This window comes from Rhinolophus ferrumequinum, chromosome 6 (genome assembly GCF_004115265.2).
Source record: "Rhinolophus ferrumequinum isolate MPI-CBG mRhiFer1 chromosome 6, mRhiFer1_v1.p, whole genome shotgun sequence".
NCBI classification, from domain to species: Eukaryota; Metazoa; Chordata; class Mammalia; order Chiroptera; family Rhinolophidae; genus Rhinolophus; species Rhinolophus ferrumequinum.
This window is the reverse complement of record NC_046289.1, coordinates 86,435,265-86,454,683: the sequence shown is the minus strand read 5'-3', so window position 1 is coordinate 86,454,683 and position 19,419 is coordinate 86,435,265. Positions and strand designations below refer to the sequence as shown.

Genomic DNA, 19,419 nt, shown 5'->3' with positions numbered 1-19,419 from the left:
TTGGCCATGAGAAAAGATGAAATACTGCCATTTGCGACAACATGGATGGATCTTGAGATTATCATGCTAAGCGAATTAAGTCAGAAAAAGTTGTGAACCATATGATTTCACTCATATGTGGGATATAAAACTGAAAGCAACAAAGGAACAAAACAAACAAAGAAAAACTCATAGACCACAACACTTCAGTGATTACCACAGGGTAAGGGGGGAGGGTGTTAGAAGAGGGAAGAAAGTGGCTCAAGTATATGGTGATGGAAAGAGAACTGGCTCTGGGTGGTGAGCACACAATGTGCTATATAGATGATGTATTATAGAAATTCACACTTGAAACTTATATAATTAACCAGTGTTACCCCAATAACTTTAATAAATTAAAAAAAGATCAAACTATCAACCCCCCCCAATTAAAGTGGTTTAATGTTCTGATTATAGAGTACATTTTACCTAAATAATATAATACATATATAACACAGAAAACATCTGCATTTTTTAAACAGACAATGAATGCCTGCAGACTAAAGTTTTTTTGCTCCCTTAAAGTGTTTTTGTCTTCCATCTCTAACCATCTCGTTGAAAGGAGTCTGGTCTTTGCTCCCCAAATGATCCTGGATTCAAATCTTAAACTCTTTTAGTTGTGTGATCTTGGGTTGATCTCTGTGCTTGTTTTTTTCATGCTCTACGGAAAGCTATAAACTGTATCTACTTTGCAACGTTGTTATTACTACTAAATAAAATAATGTAAGTGAGAATACTCAGTATAGTGTAAACTATTATAGGGCTTTGTAGCAAAACCTGGATTAATATCTTGCTTTGTCACTTACTAGTTGTGTAATCTTAGGCTAATTACTTAGCCTTTCTGAGTGTCAGTTTTCATTTGTAAAGCGGGGATTAAGGAATCTACTTCATTATTGTTGTGTGTGGAAATAGTATATATATAGAGTTTAGCACATAATAAGTCTTCAGTACAAAGTTGCTGTGCCTGGTAGCAGTAGGAAATACTGCAGTATTAGTTCAATAACTTTTTCTTTGCAAATCTGTAGACGTTCTGATTTTCTGTTACATACTTTTACTCTATTCATGACTGAGTGTTTCTAGATTCAACCAAACTTTAGTAAAATAACATTATTTTCATATGTTTAGAGAGGAATAATTCACACTTCTAAAATTCAAAACAAACCTGGCAGTTTGGCTAGGTATTAAGTCCGAAAATTAACAAGTATAGATATACAAAGTATATGTACCTTATAGTCCCCCTTTAATACGATGCCGTGTACCCCTCTTACATAACACTTATAATAATTGAAATTTTACACTTAAATATTCGATTAACTCCTGTCTCTTTCACCAGATTTTAATTTCCTTAAGGTCAGGAACTATATATTTTTTCACCATTAGATGCCTGGCACATAACAGGTACTTGAGATAACAGTTGCTGAAAGGGATGAATGAATACAAGTTAAGAAATATAGACATTTAAGTTGCACAGTAACTTAATTTGACTATTAATTAGAAAAAATATTTCTGAGCTGGTGTCTCTCTTTGCTCACATAGCATCTTAGACTTTTGGTTTTTGATTATTTCACTGTGTTGTTATTGTTTAAATGACAGTCTCCCCACTGGACCTTTGGCTTTCTGAGGAAGGAGACTTTGCATTCTTTGTTCTTGTGTTCCTAATGCCTAGCACAGCACCTTGTGGATGGTAAATAGTTGATACATCTTTGTAGGAGTAGTGAAATGGATATCACAGAGATTATCTCTTCACAGGAAATGCTGGGCCTCTCTAAAGTACCTGTTACTCAAGCAACACGTGGTCCTCAGGTACAGCAGCCACCTCCTTCCAATAGGTAATAAATAATTGAATATGGCAGAGAATTTGACAGTTCATGAAGCTATTTTAAGCATCTTATCCCATTAACTTGAATATAGACATTCAATAATACTATATGGATAAATATTTTTAGGAATATACGTTATGTTAGTATACTTTTTAAAGAGTTGAGGCAGAATCATGTCACTGAAATGGTTGGTTTCTCATCATTATAATGTAAGGGGTTACTTCAATTTTGATATATTCCTGATTTTCTGTTTTTAAGTTCAGAAAAAACTTAATTTTTGTGGTTGAGGGCAGCCAAGCAATAATAGGGCCTCAGAAACTTTTCATTTTGCCGTCTTACCCTTAGAGGTAGCTTCCCCCCCTAAACTCTCTAATACGAGGTGGTATTACTAAAATTGAGTTGATGTATCTTCTCATAATTATTTCAGTAGCCTTAAAACTTCCTAGGCTGGAAAATGAAAGATGCAGTTCCTGAAGTAATAGTTGGTTTGACTCATTTATAGCAGTTGTACTCAAAGTGTGGTTCCTGGACCGGTAGTGTCAGCATTACCTGGCAACTTACTTGAAATGCACATTCCTGGGCCCCACCCCTTACCTCCTGAAATGACACTCTGGAACCAGCAATCTGTTAAAACAAGCCCTCCTACTGATTCTGATGTACCTAGTAGTTTTGAGAACTATTGGTCTACCGTGTATTCAAATTATTTTTCTCTATTTTTAAGAAAGTAGACAGTTTGTTTCTTAAACCCTGACCCGCAAATAAATGGCTTGTTCTTTAACTTTGTTTTGCAGATTCTTGCAGCCAGTTCAGAAAATAGACATGAATCTCACAGATCTTCTGGGAGAACTGCAGCGAGACCCTTGGCCTGTACCACAGGGAAAGAGACCTTTGCGTTCCTCTGGGGTGGCACTTTCCATAGCTGTAGGACTACTTGAGGTAGTGACAATAGCTTTGTTTTGAGATGTAAATGTGTATGTGTGTATGGAAAGATATGTACAAGATAATGTTGAGTGAAAAAAAATCAGGTCATTGGAGCAAAAGTACATGATTTTATTTAACGTTTGATCTGCAATATATCCTTTTGTGTATAGAGAGGCTTCTGGAAGGATGTTTACCCAAATATTAACAATGGTAGGATAAGGAGAATTTTACTTTTAAGTAGAATTTGAAAATTTTGTACCACACATATCTTTGCTTTATAATTAGAAAAGAGAGTTTAAAAAATGTTTTTTAAAAATTTGAAATGCTATCAAATTTATACAAGAGTTGCAAAGAACTTTTTACCCCCTTTGAATTATTTGATATTAAGTTGCTGACATAATGTTCCCAACCCCTTGAATACTTCGGTTGTATTTACTGTAAACCAGGATATTCTCTTATGTAACCACAGTATAACTACTAAAATCATAATATTAACTCTGATACATTACTACCATGTAATTCTCAGACCTCGTTCAATTTGCCTGTTTATTCCAATATTTCTTTTACTAAAAAGATTTATTTCAGAAGTGTACAGTTAGTGGTTACATCTATTGAGTCTCCTACAGTCTAGAACAGTTCCTCAGCCTTTCCTTGACTTTCATAATCTTGACACTGGAAGATTTTTAGAATGTCTTTCAATTTAGGTTTGTCTTGATGTATCCTCACAATTAGATTCAGGTCTTGCATATATCACAGAAGTAATACTGTGTCTTGTGGCATCCAATCAGGTGGCACCTGATTCTCATTCGCCCCATTACTGATGATCACTGTGATCACTCATTGACGTTGTATCTGTTAGGTTCTCCACTGTAAAATTACTCTTTATTTCCCCTCCCTTTGTAATTAATAAGCACTAGATGGTGAGGATCTTTGAAACTGGCAAATATTCCATTACTCATCAAACTTTCAATTCATTTATTAACATCACTATGGATTCATGGTTTCCTGTTTTATACAGTGAGTTATAATCTGTTACTGTCATTCTTTTAACTTTCTACTTAGTTCCAAACATATGGAAAAATTATGAGAATAGTTCAAAGATTAATTGAACTTCTATACAGATTCCTCAAATGTTAATGTTTTATTACATTTTCTTTGTCCTTCTCTGTCTCGATATTTATATAGATCTGTATAGATATCTATTTATATATCACACATGTATAAATTTTGTTATTGTATTTTAAGAATTTTTATAAGTTTATTTGAGCAAAAACTGACAATAATTGCCAGGAAGCCAGATCTTAAATGCTCCCTAACACATATATAAATATTAAAAAACCATTTGAAAGTCAGTTACAAACATGAGCTCCTTCTGAATACTTCAGGGGGTATTTCTTAATTACAGAAAAAAAATCTTTTGCATAACTGTAGTTCAGTTAACAAAATCAGGAAATTGACATTGATGGAATACAATTTTCTAATCTGTAAACTTTATTCAGATTTCACCAGTTACCCCAATAATACCCATTTATAGCAAAAGAAAATCCTGGATTATGCATTATATTCAGTTGTTGTGTCTCTTTAGGGTCCTTTAACCTGGACTAGTTTCTCAGTTTTTCTTGTGTTTCATGACATTGGTGTTTTTTTACTGGTATAGGCCAGTTATTTTGTAGTATGACTCTAAATTTGGGTTTATCATATCTTTCCTAATGAGTACATTTAAGTTATGTACTTTTCCAGGAATATTACAGAACTGATTTGTGTTCTGTTTAGAGCAACACATCAGGGAACCCATGATGTCAATTTGTTTTATTACTGCTGATGTTAGTTAGCTTTGATCACTTGGTTAGAGTGGTGTCGGTCAGGTTTTATTTTAAAATTTGGGAGGTATACTATTTAGAAGAGGATTTTAAGAGAAAGATATTTAAACAAACACCTCGTTTTTAAATTTTAAGCATTTGATTATTTTATTTCTTGGAAAATGTATGCTTTCCTGTTTTTTAGAAAGAGTATCTCTGAATTCATTATCAGAAATGTACATCCATTTGTTTTCTTTAAACGCTCTGACAAGTTGCTTTTTTCTGACAGTGTACTTTTCCCAACACTGGTGCTCGTATCATGATGTTCATCGGCGGTCCAGCAACTCAGGGGCCTGGAATGGTGGTTGGAGATGAATTGAAGACACCTATAAGATCATGGCACGACATTGAAAAAGACAATGCCAAATATGTTAAAAAGGGAACTAAGGTAATTTTGGTTTTTAAGTCTTATTTCCTTATTAGAAAAATTCATTTGATAGAAGAGGAAGAATACAAATATTTTACAATAAGAAATCCGATATTGCGAAGTCATACTGTAGCTGTTGTTCAAAATTGGAGAAATAGTCTGTTTTTCCTATTTGATAATTTAAGTTAAAATTTTTCTGGTTTTAAATGTTTAAGAACTTAATAGTAGACACCAATAGGTATCTCTTTAAAGATTACTCCTGAGGGAAACCCTGTGTGCACCTTTTTTAATATTCACGTTAAAGAATGTTTTTCCATTAAGGAAAAATATCTTGAATTTTCTAATTTTTCATTTCCAAAAGGCTGTACTTTAGATATATATATTTTTCATAGCTTGAATGGTCTTATTATTTTTTTGTGAGTTGTTGTCTGTTTATGTAACTTTAATTTTGTGTTTGTGACAGTACATTTTTCATTAATGTTGATTTTTGACTCTCTTGTATTGGTTTTCCTTGTTAATGCCCCCCCACCCCCCTTTTAAAAAATCCTCTGGAGTTCGTAATTTTAATTTAGTTGTGCTATATTATCTCATTTGTTTTTGATAGTCATTGTTATATTTTTTAAAGTGTAATTGATAACAAATAATTTTTCTCACCATTAATGGATGCGTTTTTTTCCTGCCACCTAATTTCCCTTTGAGCTTGGAATTTTTAGAGCTTCAAAAAATGTTTCATATTTGTTTATCTTACTGCTTTTGTTTTTGCCTATGTTTGATGTTTTTGTTATTTGGGTTGGATTTAGCCAGGAAAAACTTCTGTGTTGTTGTTCTACCAAATTTATGTACCGAGGGCAAGATGTTCAGTATGCCTGTCTTCAAGTTTAGCGTATTTTAGGAGTTTATATTATCCCCTGTGGATAAGGGGGGACTACTATCTTTGGAAAAAATGGCTTTTAAAGAAAAGGATGTGAAAGTATCAGACTTATAGAAGTTATTGTATCATTTTCTGAGACATTTTAGCAAATTATAACAAGTCACATTTAAATTATTATGGATTAATCTTTTAGTATTAGATCATTTTGATATATTAATTGGAAAAATAGGATGATTAAGTTTGTACATTACTTTGATTTTATTTGATAAAAAAATATTTTGCAGCATTTTGAAGCATTGGCTAATCGAGCTGCTACGACTGGTCATGTTATTGATATCTATGCATGCGCATTAGATCAGACAGGTCTCCTGGAGATGAAATGCTGTCCCAATCTTACTGGGTATGTATTTGAATTTTTACAATTTTTGCACATATAAACTAATAATGACAGTTTGCAAATATAAAACAATAATGACAGTTTAGGAAAAAAGCCAGTCATCATCTTCCCACTCCAGGGCAACAGCTATTAACAGTTTTTGATACTCCTTTCAGTAAAACTCACTTTAAATTTTTTTCTAAAATATAGTTATAAAGGCACAGGTCTGTTTGAAAAGCTTACCATAATATCTTGCAGTTATCTTTTAGCAGCTTTTTGAGATGTAATTCATATACAATAAAATTTACCTGTTTAAATGTACAATGTAATGTGTTTTTTCGTGTATTGACAGGTTGAACAACTATCACCATAGTTTAGTTTTAGAACATTTATATTACTGCAGAAAGAAACTCTGTCCACTAGTAGTCACTCCCCATTTTTCCTTTGTCAACCCCCACTCCCCGCCACCCCAACCGCAAGCCTAGACAACCACAAATCTACTTTCTGTCTATATAGATATCCCTATTCTTGATCTTAGTGGGAAAACATTCCATCTTTCACCATTAAGAATGATGTTAGCTGTAGGTTTTTGTAAATGCCTTTATCAGGTTGAAGAATTTCCTACCTGTTCGTAATTTGTTGAGTTTATTACAGAGAATTTTCATGTGTTAAACCAACCTTGCATTCCTGGGATGAATCTAACTTCTGAATAATTCTTTGTATATATTGCCAGATTTGATTTGTTAGTATGTCAACTCATTTCTCAGGTTTATTTTTGTAATTCATTAATCTAATACATATTAATGAACACCTACTGTGTATCTAACTGTTTAAAGTATTGGAGATATAGCAGTGAACCACACATAAAAATTTGCCCTCATGTAGCTTATCATCTTAGTGCAGGACCATTCGGTGTAATGTTTTTATTGGAAATGTTCTCTGTGTTGTCTCACTGAAATGTGATGAGTGTGACTTAGGAATTGAGTTTTTAATTTTATTTAATATTAATTAATTAACATTTAAATTTAGATAGCCACATGTTAGATGCACAGTTCTAGTGAGAGGAGATGAGACAAGTAAAGTAGATAGTATGTCAGATGGTGATAAATGTTAGGGAGAAAAATAAGTCAGGAAATGAGGATAGGGATTTGCAGTTCTAAAGGGTGAGAGGGGAAGTCCTTATTGAAGGTGACATTGTAGCAAAGACTTAAGGAAGTGAGAGAGTGAGCCATGTGCATAATGAAGGAAGAGTGAAAAGGTTCCAAATAGCAAATGCAAAGTTGAGAACCTAACCTGGGGTATTTGAGAGACAGCAAGGAGGCCAAAGTAGCTGGAGTGGGGTAAGTCAGGGGGATAGATTGACAAGGTCTTTTGACTATTGTTAGGGCTTTGGATTTTACTTTGAGTGAGATGGGAAGCCATTGGAAAGTTTTTAGTAGAAAGTGATGTGATCTGACTTAATGTTTGAAAGGATCATCTGACTTCATTTGTCTTCAGTAGAGTTCAACAGATCCTCCAATATGTGGTTTTGTTCAACATTGTTTTGTTACAATGTTGATGAGAAAAAAAATTGAATCCTGGCCAGGGCCACTGTCTATGTGTAGTTTGCACATTCTCTCCATGTCTGCGTGGGTTTTCTCCAGGAACTCCAGTTTCCTCTCACATCTCAGAGATGTGCAGTCAGGTGAATTGATGTGTCCAAATATCCCAGTCTGAGCTAGTGTGTGTGTGGCCCTGGGATGGAAGGGTGTCCTGTCCAGGGTTGGTTCTCTTTTGCTTTGTACCCTGAGCTGCTAGGATAGATTCCAGCCACCCACGACCCTGACTGAACTGGAATAAGGAGGGGGTTGGAATTATAATTATCTTGTTTTTACTAATCTTTCTTAAATGTATGTATAGTTCACGTTTATTTCAATATATAACATTAGAGGTGTTTTGGGTTTTTATTTAAGAAGTTTAGTGGTGTTTTGTGACCAGAATTATGCCTTAGGAACTTAACTTTTGTTTATATCAATTAGCCTGTGGTAAAATTGGTTTTGTTATAGTCACTTTTCTGAAGTTGCAGTTTCCAAGAACCTATTGATGACATTATATGAGGATTTACTCATACAGGAATACCAAGTGGTAACCTCACAGATGGTGAGAAGTGATTGGATTTTGGATATATTTAGTAGGTAGAGGATTTGCTGATAGATTGGATCTGGGGTTTGAGAAAACCAAAGGTGTCTACTAGAAGGATTGAGTTTCCTTTTATTTAAATGAATAAGACTGGGAGGAAGAGTATTTGGGAAAAAGTTCAGTTCTGAACATGTTTGGTTTAAGATGCCAGTAGACATGCATGAGGAGACGTTGAGTAGGCAGTTGGTTTTACAATTTAGAATGCAGGAGATAGGTCTGGGCTGGAAATATAAATTTGGGAATTGTCAGAATATTAGTGGCTTTTTAAAGCAATAAAAATGGTTGAGATTGTAAGATTGTGCACTGTGACACTGTGAAGGTCATTGGTGACTTTCCTAAGAGCAGTGAACGTTGACTTAGAGCGAGTTAGAAAAAGAACAGGCGGAGGGGATTGGAAGCAGCTGATACAGACCAGAGCTTCTCAAACTTTCACACGTATAAATCAGCTGGGTATGTGTGTGTATGTATGTGTGTGTGTGTGTGTGTGTCTGTATATATATGCATATATGCATACACATACATATATATATTTTTTTCCTTTAGCTCATTGCTTTTTCTTTTTCTGCTGCTGCTTCTTCTTTTACTAGTTTCAGGTGTACAAAACAATATAATGATTAGATATTTACACCTCTCACAAAGTGATAACCCCAAGTTTACTACCCATCTGACACTGTACATAGCTATTTCAATACCATTGACTATATTCCCTATGCTATAATTTACATCCAGTGACTATATAACTATACACATCATTATAGTTGACATTCAGGATTATTTTATATTAGTTCCAGGTGTACAGCACAGGGTATATTGTTAAAATACAGATTCTGGATTTAGAATGCAAAGGATGGGACTTGAAATTCTGCTTTTCCTAAAAGACCCTTAGTGATGCGGACTGATATTGCTGGACCAAAGGCCACACTGATTAGTAAGGATATAGAGAGCTCTTTCACAGAGGTTTGCTATACTAAGAAACAGATAAGTGGGGCGGTGTAAGTTGTCGTTAGTGTAGGATGCATTACCATGTTTATCGATAACACAAATGACATGTTTGCAATAGTAGAAAATCTGAAAGGATCTAAATACAAATTACATACAAACTGTTAGAATTAATATGTTAACTTGTCAGTACTTCTAGGTCAAGGTCAATGTACAAAATTCAACTCAGTGTCTCTTCCTCAGTGTCTCTTTATTCTCATTCACTGGGTGTAAAACTAAGTTTGATATAACACACACACAGACAATATATTCATATGCACATATACACATGTATTTGTTTTTAAGAATGATAAATGCATGGTGTAAAGTGTTAGTTATTTTCACAAGTATGGAGAGCAGGGTGGCTGGAGTAGGAGAAACATATCTATTACTGTGTACTCTTTTGCATCTTTTGAATTTTGTAATGTGTGGATATATTATTTGTTTAAAGAAGAATTTTTTTTAAATTACTGAGGACAAATGCAAATAGTAGAGGCACTCAGGTACCCTCAGGATTGCGATTATTTGTGCCATGGGGGGTAGTCTCATATATTTGAGTTTTAAAAATTAATGATAATGTTGCACATTTTGGGAAATATCTTTAAAATTTGTTAGTAGAACTGAGAGGTAATTTTTTTTTAACATGTGTCAAACTCACTACTTGTGTCACATTGCTTTTTGTTCTTTCCATGCAGAGGATACATGGTAATGGGCGACTCTTTCAACACTTCCTTGTTCAAGCAAACTTTTCAAAGAGTCTTTACCAAAGATATAAATGGACAGTTTAAAATGGGCTTTGGTGGTACATTAGAAATAAAGGTAAGAACCAAAACTTGACACGTGTGGTATGTTTAAGAGAAATTTATAGGTTTGATCATTATTTTAAAGTATCATTAATCAAATTCAACATATGATTTAAAAATAGTGGTTATTTTATATTGAAATCCAGAGTTAGAGATTTTCTTCATTAGAAAAATGTGTCATTATTAAATGTACAGTGAAATTTTATTTGAGCATTTCTGAATAATTGTTAGAAAAGAAGATATTAGATAGGTAAAATTTGTTTTAACTCTTTTTTAACCCTATTTATATAAGATTTAACTTCTTAAGTGTGTTCGATCTTTTTCAGTGCTAAATTTGCTTATGTTAGTGCTAGATTTTTTTATTTGCGGGAATTGGTATCTAACTTAAGAGAAACCTGTAATTGTTTTATGGTTGGTAGGTTGTTGATATTATTCAGTTCTGTCATTCATTTCAAATTTGAGTTTTAAAAAACCAAAGGTTAAGTGTCAGTTACAAGTGTGTGGATTTTGAATTTCATTAAATATTTCTTGTTAATCTTGTTATGTTATTGAATGTTCGCTATATGTCCAGCATTAAGCTCAGAAATTGTAGTGATCTCAAGGGACATCTAAGGCACAGGTCTGCTTATAAAGAAACTTAGTCTTGATAGAAAGACAAGATTAACACATGTGATAGAATGAAATAATAGTAGATTATAAAAGTGCTATAGAGATTTAGGGAAGAAAATGAATGTATGCAAGATACAATTTATCCTAGAAGATAAATGGTTTGATAGCGACTTACACTGGTTTTTGAAAGATGGCAGAATTTATGTTGGTTGAAGAGACTATGTTTTAGTCAGTGTGAGGAGAGGCCCAGAGGTGAGAATCAGCGTGGTGTGTTGGGGAAAACTGCCCAGTGAGAGTGGATGGTTTGCATTGGAATGTAAGGGCAGTAGTTTTAAGTCTGTGTGTAGGTTGTTTGGAGATGCATGTGTAAGCAGAAACATTGTAGGTTGATGAAGAACAGTGTTTTGGGTAGAATTTGTCTGACAGTAGAATTCAGGATTTGTCAGGAAAAACAATCTCAAGTAAGAAAACTGAGTTAGGCTTTCTAAGTTTTTTAGGTAGAAGGTAATAATAGCTTAAATTTCGGTATCAGTGGAGATTGGAAAAAAACCAATCTCAGTAACAGATTTTCTGTGGGAGAAAAAATAGAAGATGGTGTTTAAGCTTTTGGGTTAGGACATGTGACTTCTGGATATGGTATGATTTTGAATTGAGGGGGAGTTCCCAAAGGGAGAGACCTCCTCTGGGCAGCTGGAAATAGAGGGTAAAGTTATGTCAGGGCTAGATTTTAAATTTGGGAGTTAACACGGAAGTGCCCATTGATTGATTATTTTTTAACATTGGTGTATTTTCATTGTCTTATGAGTTTTACATGTGGAATGATATCTTTATTCTTATACACTTATAGTCAACTATTTGAGCTTATCTTTGAGCACACCAAAGTGTATTTATTGTGTTCTTATTTTGCAGACCTCAAGGGAAATAAAGGTTTCAGGAGCCATTGGACCCTGTGTGTCTCTCAATTCTAAAGGACCCTGCGTGTCTGAAAATGTAAGTCACCTTTATTCTAAAAAGAAAGTACAGTTTAATTTTCAGGGCAGAACCAACAGAGACCTGGGCTGGCAGCCTACTGCATTCCTTTCAAAATTATGGTGTGGACTAAGTTTTTCAGTAGATTGTGGTTCACCTACCATCAGTATAGCTCTGTTTGTGGTAGCTCTTTCCCAATATGCTTTTTCCCACCCACCCCTAAATTAAAACTTTTGTATTGTCACCAGTCTTTTTTTTTCATTTTTTTATTCCTAAGTTATTCCTTGCCCCCTTGTGCTGTGATTTGGGAATTTGGAGACTTCTAAAAGTCAAAATTAATTCCTAATTTCTTTTTGTTAGTAGAATTTACAACAAAGTAACCAAATTAGCTAGATTTAAGTTTCCTTTCATGTTTTATTATTCCACCTGGTAGATGTAGAATACATTTAAAAATGGTAGAATTATGTACTACCGCTGTAGAGAGGATGATGGGACAAATAACACCAAGTGGGTAATCATCTTTAAAATGGCAGAGTTAAAAATTAATTTTAATCAGTTTGCATGGTCAAAATTTATATCTTACAAGTTTTCTTGGGAATCAGACTGCTTAAATTATGTAGTTCTGATCCAGAGAACCTGTATTCATATGTGCATATATTATGTGTTAAATCAATATCTCTTTACACATATCAAATAGTTGGATAGGAGGATAATGTTAGTTGTAATTACTTCATTAAATGGTAGTATATATTTTTGAAGTCTACAATATGAAGAACTTATATCAGTACTTTTGTAATTTCCTTAGCAAGAATTTGAATTATTTTATAATTATATTGTGTAAAAATTGCTTAATTTTATTTCATGACATATTTTGTATGGTCTTAAAAAAACCTTAATCTTTCAACATTCAATGAATTAGGTATAAACTTGAAATAGATTTTTTTTTCTTTTCATCTTGGTATATATTATAATGATAAATTGTATTTCCAGCTTTTAGACATACTGTGTTTTATTTTTACAGGAGATAGGAACAGGTGGCACTTGTCAATGGAAGATATGTGGGCTTAGTCCCACTACAACCGTAGCCATATATTTTGAGGTTGTCAATCAGGTATGACTTTTTATATTTGAATATAACAATGTGTAGTTGAACAAGTACTTAATTTAGGCCATGAATATTTCATAGTTATTCTTCAATAGTAAATATGACCCAAAGCTTACTTTCTTTTGGAGTTTTTGTTTGTCATTTTCTATTTCTCAAACTTATGCTCCTTGGTGGGAGGACATACTGTAATAGAAAAGAGATATCAGGAAAACCTGCAAATGCCCAACCTTGGGCAACCCAACTTTTAGTCTCAGTTTTCTTTTTTTTAATATAAAATTGAAGCATAAATAAAATCTTAAATTTTGTTCTAGCTATGCATTTTTGTAATTCGGTATCTAGCTCCTCCTAGTTGTCACAAGGTACAACTACATATATCATGGTACATATGTCATGTAATGATATGAGTCCTACAAGAAAGTTTAATATGTCAAAATCCATAGAAAAAAATTGGAAGGTAAAGACTCCAATATTTGGAACCATTTTTTTTTCTGCTGCAGAAGGAAATTATCATATTAAAGAATGATTTCATGTATAAATTATTGACTTATGTTGCAATAGTTATTAGGCATAAAATGAACTATCAGCTGTTAATAGTCAGCCTTCCTAAGACAGGTGCAAGAATTTTTTTTTTTAACAATTAAAATCTGTGAAAAAGATAATGGCTCTTATTGACCAAAATGAACAAACAAAAAAACTAAAGCAAGAGTATCTATTGTCAAAGGGCATGAAGAAAGTTTTCCTATTGTCCACTTGCTATTTCTTTCTGAGGATCACTACTATATATTACTGTTGGTCTCTTTTTTAATGGTTTTCTGTTGGTCATCTGTTCATCATGTGATTATCTTCCTAAAAGTTGTGTTTTCATTTTATATACATAAGGGAATAGTACTTAGCTCAGTTTCTCTATCCATAGATTACTATTAGGCAAAATTGCCTCACTTACACCTTTGTTTATCTGTTAATTTCTTCACTTTTCTCCCTTCATTTTGTTCTTTCATATCCCTCTGAATTATATATTACTTGAAATTGATTTCCTAGCTGGACTCATTTTTCTTATCCTTTGTCATTTTTTCCCTCTCTCCCAAGTCCATTTCTCTTTTATGTGGCAAATCACAACTGTTTTGTATGCACTGTGAAAAATGTCCTTCTAACTGATACTAAAGTGAATTCTATTAGACCCAGGATATGAAGCCTGTGACTGTGTGACAACAACATAATAGAGTTTGCTTAGTTTTTATTTTTACTTTTACACAGCATAATGCTCCAATTCCTCAAGGAGGGCGTGGGGCAATCCAGTTTGTGACTCAGTATCAGCATTCAAGTGGGCAGAGACGCATCCGAGTGACCACCATTGCGAGGAAGTAAGTTGTATTTGTTAGCCGATTTAATTTACATACCAAAATTATTCTGGTTTGTGCTCCCAAGCTGGGTTCCTATTTTAAGTGACATCCTTGGCTAGAAAATGAACATATATGACTAATAGCATTTTACTTCTTTCTAGCCCAGCTTATTTGTTAAAATATTCATTGTTAAGAACTTTAAAGCAATTTAAAAAACTATTCCTAAGACACATTCTTAAAATATTCTTTTACTTACCTTATTCCCCTGAGAGGAGAAAAACTAAGAATCATTATCCTTTAATTGGCAATAATAATATTATGATCCATTATTTATAATAATAGTCCAGTAATTAATAGCATTAGTTTTTGATTGATAATAAAGTTCTTAGCTACTTTTATCATTGTGTATTTTTTCAAGTGTTATTAGTCATTTTATTCATTTATGAAGCCTTTATTTGGTATCTGTTTTGGAGACTGGGTACTACTTTTGGGGGAGAGTGTGGAATGCAAAAGATTTGAACATACTTGGTCTGCTAATGATGATGTGGGATTGGTCAGTCCTCATACTGTCTGGTGAAGGCCAGTGGTTCCCCCCACCACCCCATCCTTTGGAGACTAATATTTTTATTAAATGCAATAAAATGAATTACTAGGAAAATGAAATTTTAAAAATCATTCAAAATACAAATCCCTATTTTTATTAGATTCATCATACTTAAAATTATTTTCTTCAAGAGCTCAAAAGTCTCTAAACACTCTCAGTTTCCGTTCTTACCTCATGGAGAATTGGTACCGGGTTCGCGTACCACACTGTGACTAGCACTGGTTGAGACCACAAAAGATAACGTCTCTTAACAGTTAATATCATAGGGTAGTATTTTGTGTAGCATAGTTATTTCCTGTATTTGTTGATACAGTTCAGTTTCCAAAAGGGAATAATTAGGCACAGATTGAGATAATTCACAGTTATCAGTATTTGGAAAATATTAAAAGATTGTTTGTCTATTTGAAATCAACTTAAATTAGAGAAAGAAGGGAGAAGAATTTTGAACATGTCACTGCCTGAATTCCCTTGGGATCATTTCTTACATATTTGAGTCATGTAAACGTGGTTCAGCTTTTCAAGAAGTCTGTAAGTATTGTCAGACTTGCTTAAAGTGAGGTACTTTAGAACCAAGATAAACTGAAGTATTACAAAACTCTGTCTCTGAAATGTTGAACAAACAAGAACTATTGCTGGATCTACCCAGGATCAATTTAATTGGATTGGATTTATAGAATATGTTTAATAATTTAATAAATTGCTGCAATTTTATACATAATATCAAATTAATCCCTTAGACTAAAATTTTCATTTACTAACTTTTAGTTAGTTTTAGTCAGTGCATTAAAGGAGAAAAAAGAATACATAGTAATTTTAATTATGTAATTTTTATCACTAATAATTGAATTAAAGACCAGTGAATGGATCTTGAGAATATCATGCTAAGCAAAATAAATCAGATGGAAAAGTCAAGAACCAAATGATTTCACTCATATGTGACATATAAAACTGAAAGCAACAAACAAGACAAGCAAAAACCCACAGACACATACAATAATTTAGTGGTTACCAGAGAGAAAGGTGGGAGAGGGGAAAGGGAGTCAAATACATGGTGACAGAAGTAGAATTGACTCTGGGTGGTGAACATACAGTGTAACATACAGATGACATAGAATTTTACACTCAAAACCTATAATTTTGTTAATCAATGTCACCCTAATAAATTTAATTTTAAAAATTGATGTAAAAAAGTAAACTAGCTCTTGTCAGCTCATTAAAAAAGACCAATGAGAAAAAATATTCTTATATTTTATTCATTTTCCAGTTTAGTAAATGAGAATTGCTTGTCAGAAAACCTTTGTTTTTATATTTCCATATTTCTGCTTTTACAAAATTAAAGAAATAAAATTTTAAACTCTGAGAGACTTGTGTATCTATGTGCACATGTACATGCACAGACCTACGCTATTATTTTTTTTTTTGGTAAAATTCTTCATGTTTTAAGGAACAGTTTGGAGATCTCCCTTTACAGTTACTGTAGAAGATTTCATTAGGTTTGGATTAATTTTCTGAAAAATAATGCTGTAATGAAACTGCCATTAGAAATGCTATTTTTTCTAAGTAACATTGGAATTTTGAAATATTGGAGAAATTTTCTGTGCCTTTTTAATTTAAATCTATGTGATAGCCACCTATGATACTGTGATTATAATTGTTCATCAGCATTTCTTTGCTTTCTTTTCTCTTTAGCTGGGCAGATGCTCAAACTCAAATCCAAAGCATTGCTGCATCTTTTGACCAGGAGGCAGCTGCCATTCTCATGGCCAGGCTGGCGATATATAGAGCAGAAACAGAGGAAGGACCAGATGTGCTTAGGTGGCTGGACAGACAGCTGATTCGACTGGTAAGAAGGGAACATCACGCTTTTCTAAATTCTTCTGCTTTTATTTGTAGTAAATCCTTGTTGCTGGTAATGTCTTTCAAAGTAGTTAATAGTGTAACTGAATGAATCAAGTTGCTGAGTAAGGCATAATAATGAATAGTAGAATTTACTTTTCTGGTGAACTAAAATGCCTTTTTTCCTTAAAATGAAAATGACAATTATGTAACCTATTATTTTTTTCTTTTGGCTGTTACCAAATTAGTTTTAAATATAATACTAAATCACTGTAACTGTTTTTGCTATTTTTTTTTTTTTTTGCGTATTTTTGTTCACTGCTATGGTTTTAGTTTTCTGTTTTCATTTTAATGGAAATTTTTAAGAGAAATGCATTGGAATATAAGAATTATACACAATACAATTATGGAAAAATACAGACAAGTCTCGATTATTTAGATCTAAGTTACCAAAATGTGTGTTAGTAGTTATTGATAATGATGGTTAGCATTTCAGAAACTTACTACTTACATTATGACCTAGAATGCTTAAGTTCTTTTCCTAATGTTCCACTTTTACTCAGCAAACTCTGACCTATCATTTCCTTGAAAGCGCTTCTTCAATTCCTTACCTGAGTCTTCAGCTCAAACACCCCGTTGAGAACTCGTTCTGCGAAGCTATTGGGTTTCTGTTTGTAGCAGGAGGCTTTTGTGCTCTGTGTCTAGATTTTCATGTAGTTTTTAAAATATTCTTAAGTGAACTAGTGTTTGTTTAATAAAGTTAGTCATTTTTATAGAATCATTCAGAGCTTTTTTTTCATTTAATCCCCAAGAGTGTTTTTCTCCTGGCACCTGTCTGTGAAGAAAGCAGTGTTATGACAGCATCAGCATATCTTTTTCTTTTTAACAAGAGACATAATACCTGTCATAGAGTCAACCATTGATTGTACACCATCAGTACAAATGCCAACACAGTTCCTCCAAGACAGACCTTTTGTTTCGAGATAGAAAGATAGAACATTAAATATATTTTGATCTTTGCTTCCTTAGGGCAGCAGAAAAGTTTTCTTGAATTTCACTATCATTTAGCAACTTGACATGACGTTGGTGAAGTCTGTTGACTCATCAACCTGAATAGAGAAGCTGTTATTTTTCTTATTTTTATTATTACACAAAGCTCTCTGCATCATGTGACACGTCATCAGTACTTTCACTTGTTATATTAAGATGGAACTTTTTCAGTTTCTCAGATTGTATCTTGTCCCAGCATTTGACTTAGTGTAATTTTACATGTTGGCTTTTTTAGTTTCTCACCAACTGTGTGCCTTTCTCTTTTCTGGGTGATGAGTTGTGCTTTGAAATAGCTTCCCGAGCCTTCTCACTGAATGTGACTTTAACAAATGCTTTCTTGTTCTGAGGTTCTGAAAGCTGTTTGAAGGAATCAGCACTTTTATTTGTCAAATGGCTGTGATTTGTAGTGCTTTTTCCGTTTTTCTGGAACTATTACTGCATTTGTAGATTATTACATATGACACAAAATTGAATAGTACAACTTGGGTTATCAGCCCATGTAAAAATCACTGATAAGTAGCTTTTTGTGAAGTTGAACTTTTTCTGTGTCTCTTGCTGCATGAGAGTAGTGAAATGACTCAGAAGATTGTAATTCTTCGGAATTCTCTGTAGGTTTATTTCTAGAATCCTTCTCTCTTACCTCACACTTCACCTTCAGAAATTGTCATAATGTCTGACATGCTTATAAAACACAAACACTAATAAAATATAAAATAGAATGGGCTTGTAAATAACAAAATGAACTACTTGCAAAGGGTACACAGTTACAGAAACCTCACAGTATATTTCACTTCTAATCTACACATTCTGCAGTTTGCAGCGTTTCCAGCAGCAGCAAGGCTGCTGGGACTAGAGGACAGGTGAGTCAGGGCACAATGAAACTTCCTCCGATCTTCTGTCACAACAGTAGAGCTTTTCTGTTCTCCTGAGTCGGTTGGCAACCGTATGTAAGAGGAAGTGGTGGAGGTCATTTGAGAGGGAGAGGCTGATGTTGTCAGATTACCGCACTGCTTCCTGTACAAGTCAACTTTCACTGACTGTCTGTGGACTCCCTTGTGTGCAAAACTAAAAAAGAAGATATCCAAGTGAACAGTCCTGCTGCATACTGCCACATGGGACTGGAGGATTTCTAAAGAAATTGCTAACAGGATAACTTGGCAACTGTCCATCACTGTGGCTGGTATCCTTTGGTATGCAAAGCTCAAAAAACCATTTTTTAAAAATTCAGTCTCTTATAGAAACCCTAGTGAATAAGAACCCCTCATAGATGGTAGAAGTGGTGAGAATGTGATCTTTACATTCTTTTCTTTAATTGATTGAATCAAATTAGTGTACAATTGAAGTGAAGCTTCAGGTGATGACAAATGAACCCTAGTTATAAGAACTTATTCTAAGTAGCTAATAAGTATAGTTTCATTTTTTGTACTGATTCCATACTGTTGAATTTTCACCTATAACAATGATATTAGGTTGGTGCAAAAGTAATCGCGGTTTAAACGGTTAAAAATAATTGCAAAAACCACAATTACTTTTGGACCAACCTAATAGCAACATGAATAGAGAAAGGGTTAATACCTTTCAGGTACTACACTTTTCTATAAGTTTTTCTTAGTGAAAAAGCTGTGAAATTATACTAACAAAGTTCTTTGCTTTAATTTGGCATAGTGAATATCATTGTTTTTTTCCCCTTGATGATTCAGAGTAGTTTAAGTTAA

General features: G+C 33.5%; 1 protein-coding gene across 2 annotated transcripts in view; it reads left to right on the top strand.

The window, feature by feature from the left end:
• Window positions 1-19,419, top strand: part of SEC23A (SEC23 homolog A, COPII coat complex component) — a 55,641-nt gene that overhangs the window by 16,481 nt on the left and 19,741 nt on the right. For both annotated transcript variants that reach the window (XM_033108599.1, XM_033108598.1), the window contains exons 6-14: window positions 1,768-1,847; window positions 2,630-2,774; window positions 4,848-5,006; window positions 6,141-6,256; window positions 10,084-10,207; window positions 11,710-11,790; window positions 12,791-12,880; window positions 14,129-14,235; window positions 16,508-16,661. In XM_033108599.1, coding sequence (XP_032964490.1) covers window positions 1,768-1,847; window positions 2,630-2,774; window positions 4,848-5,006; window positions 6,141-6,256; window positions 10,084-10,207; window positions 11,710-11,790; window positions 12,791-12,880; window positions 14,129-14,235; window positions 16,508-16,661 — 1,056 coding nt within the window. The remainder of the gene's footprint in view (window positions 1-1,767; window positions 1,848-2,629; window positions 2,775-4,847; window positions 5,007-6,140; window positions 6,257-10,083; window positions 10,208-11,709; window positions 11,791-12,790; window positions 12,881-14,128; window positions 14,236-16,507; window positions 16,662-19,419) is intronic.